The sequence below is a fragment of the Montipora capricornis genome, chromosome 14 (genome assembly GCF_036669925.1).
Source record: "Montipora capricornis isolate CH-2021 chromosome 14, ASM3666992v2, whole genome shotgun sequence".
NCBI classification, from domain to species: domain Eukaryota; kingdom Metazoa; phylum Cnidaria; class Anthozoa; order Scleractinia; family Acroporidae; genus Montipora; species Montipora capricornis.
This window is the reverse complement of record NC_090896.1, coordinates 36080786-36083285: the sequence shown is the minus strand read 5'-3', so window position 1 is coordinate 36083285 and position 2500 is coordinate 36080786. Positions and strand designations below refer to the sequence as shown.

General features: G+C 40.0%; 1 protein-coding gene across 1 annotated transcript in view; it reads left to right on the top strand.

Annotated features, from left to right (window-relative positions):
* LOC138033769 (long-chain-fatty-acid--CoA ligase 1-like) overlaps window positions 1-2500 on the top strand; it is a 30598-nt gene that overhangs the window by 27045 nt on the left and 1053 nt on the right. Inside the window, exon 22 of the mRNA XM_068881585.1 lies at window positions 1004-1075. Coding sequence (XP_068737686.1) covers window positions 1004-1075 — 72 coding nt within the window. The remainder of the gene's footprint in view (window positions 1-1003; window positions 1076-2500) is intronic.

Sequence of the window (2500 nt, the reverse complement as noted above, 5' to 3'; positions counted from 1 at the left end):
CCAAAAAGCCCGAGAACTCTGGGTACGAAGTTTGTGGAAGTTTTGGATTTCACGGTCCGCCATTACTCTCGTTTAAAACTGCCGATTGGACCTCAGAGGGTTGGCTCTAGGGAGACGTGACGTCATTTACTCACTAGCTTAATTCAGTGTGTAAATGCAGCTTATTATGTATTTAAAACACGAGCTTAAAAGCCTGAAACTCCTGTCCGGCATATTAATTCACCCGTGTACACACGCAACTCATTCGTAAACCTGTGAGTCTTTGACGTCAGTTTCTCCACGATCCAGCTCTGTCAAGATTTTAAAGTTAGTAATGGTAAACCATTAAAATGGAAAATTCCAGTAAAAATTAACTGGTGTCTTTTTGAAACCAAGCTTAAAACTTGGGTCACTTAGTGGTTAGTTAATATAGTTTTGAAATCCACACACCATATTCATTTCTAAGAATCTTTTCATTATTGTAGACGATTACTTTAAAAATTCTGGCAGAGAACTCCGGTTTCAGCCCGTGGCACAAGAACGTCTCGTCCTTTAAATTGCCACTACGATGAAAATTTTGCATGTCCTTTTTTCTTTAGATTCTGAAAATAGACGTACTAAATAGGTATCATGCCAATTTTTATTTCAAAATTCCCACGGAAAGTATGATTATTGTAACGTAGTTTTTCGGTTTTCGCTGTCCGCCATAACTCGAACGGCAAATGGCCGTGAGCGAGGAAAAGGGTTGGGTCTAGCTGGATCGCCTGGGGTCTGACGTCATATGCGCAACGCTCAAAATAAACGCGGCTAATTTCCCATGCCGTCTATGAGATGTGAGAGATCGCAGTGGCACTTTAAGGTCCAAATTGACGGCTTTTGGCAAGCTTAGATCTTATCGCTGGTTGGACGGCTCATTAGCGCAACTCGACACTTGTTTAGGTGGGGCGAGGAACTGTCCTAAGGTGCTTTTTGGAAGACTCCGAATAATGTATCGCGTGAATTGACGACATTTTTTGATTTTCAGCAATTGAAAAAGGCAATTCTTGATCAGATGACTGCAGAAGCCAAAAGGGAAAAGCTCCGATCATTTGAACAAGTATGGGCTATATCATTAGTTCTTTATTCATTCATTCGTTACTTCGTCATACTTCGTGGTTTTTCAAGGTGTGCAGACTTTGGCAATGTTTTTTTGCAAAGATTTTTTAAGGTCTTGCGCGATTTTTTCGGCGTTTGATTCAAGGAGGCTCAAACCGGTTTCAACAATTTGGACGGAATCACTGAATTGAAGGATTAACTCTCCAACACTATTTCCCCTTAAGGCAATGTTATGGTACCAAGTGAAACACCAATAACTGCTTAAGGACGGTGCCTACTAATTCAAAAGTATTTTTGCCCCGGTTTATGATTATGCGGGAAATGTAGATCTTAACAGGTGTTATTCAATTGAAAAAGAAAATTGGGGGTAACCACGCAATTTTTCAAAGATAATTCATGAACAATATTTGTAAAAAGCTATAAAATACAGAGCCATGTATGGCGTTCTTTCTCAAATTGAAGCTTACTGATCTCTGAAAAAGGCATGGTTGCCCCCAATTTTCTTTTTGGATACCAATAGTACTTACTAAGATCTACTTTCTCTGCATAATTTTAAACCGCGCAAAAATATCCCTGCATTAGTAAGCATCACCGATAGGAAATCCGAGTATCTTGAGATACGCGGAACGTATGCGCAATAACAATAGTAGGCACCGTCTTTAAGAAGATGCACTTATTAATGTGACGTAATAGGTTACCGTGGCAGCAAAAGAGCCATCTTGAAAACGCCCTACATTTTGTCTTTAAACGCTTATATCTCAAAAACGAACTCGGTGACCCGCATTTTTTATTGCTGAAAAGTGATTAGCAGGCTAAGATAAACCTCTCTGCAAAGTTGTAAAAAACTCTCTGGAGCAGATTCATAGCCACCGTCACAAATGGAAAATTTTAAGGTGGCTCGGAATCCGCTAACTTTGCAGAGAGTTTAATCTTAGCCTGCTAATCACTTTCAGCGATACATAATGGGGGTCACCTACAACCATGGACAAATTGTGTTGGAAAGTGCGCAAAAACGTGAAATCATAACCGTAATGCCTACAGAATAAGCGTCGGTACCCCCATTCCCCCTTTCAATATTGGAAAATGGTAAAATGTAGACTTTTGTTAGACGAAAGTGTTTTGTCAACATTGCACAGGGGTGGAGAGGGGCAAAATGCATATAGAATGAGGTTTTCCAGCCCTTGTGCCCAAGGTTGTAGTTCGTTTTTGAGATATAAGCGTTTAATTAAAGGCCCACGGTCACCCTACAGGCATTGCGTGCCGTGGAAAAATTTTCATATATGAAAATCCCGCCAAATCTGAAATTCATCCAGTCAGATCGCTACGATAAGCAGTGCTAATTTTCATAATAAAAACAATTGTTCGAAAAGCCTATCGGTTGAAGGTTGGTCTTTAAAGACCGAATATGTGGCTGTTTTGTTTTTTA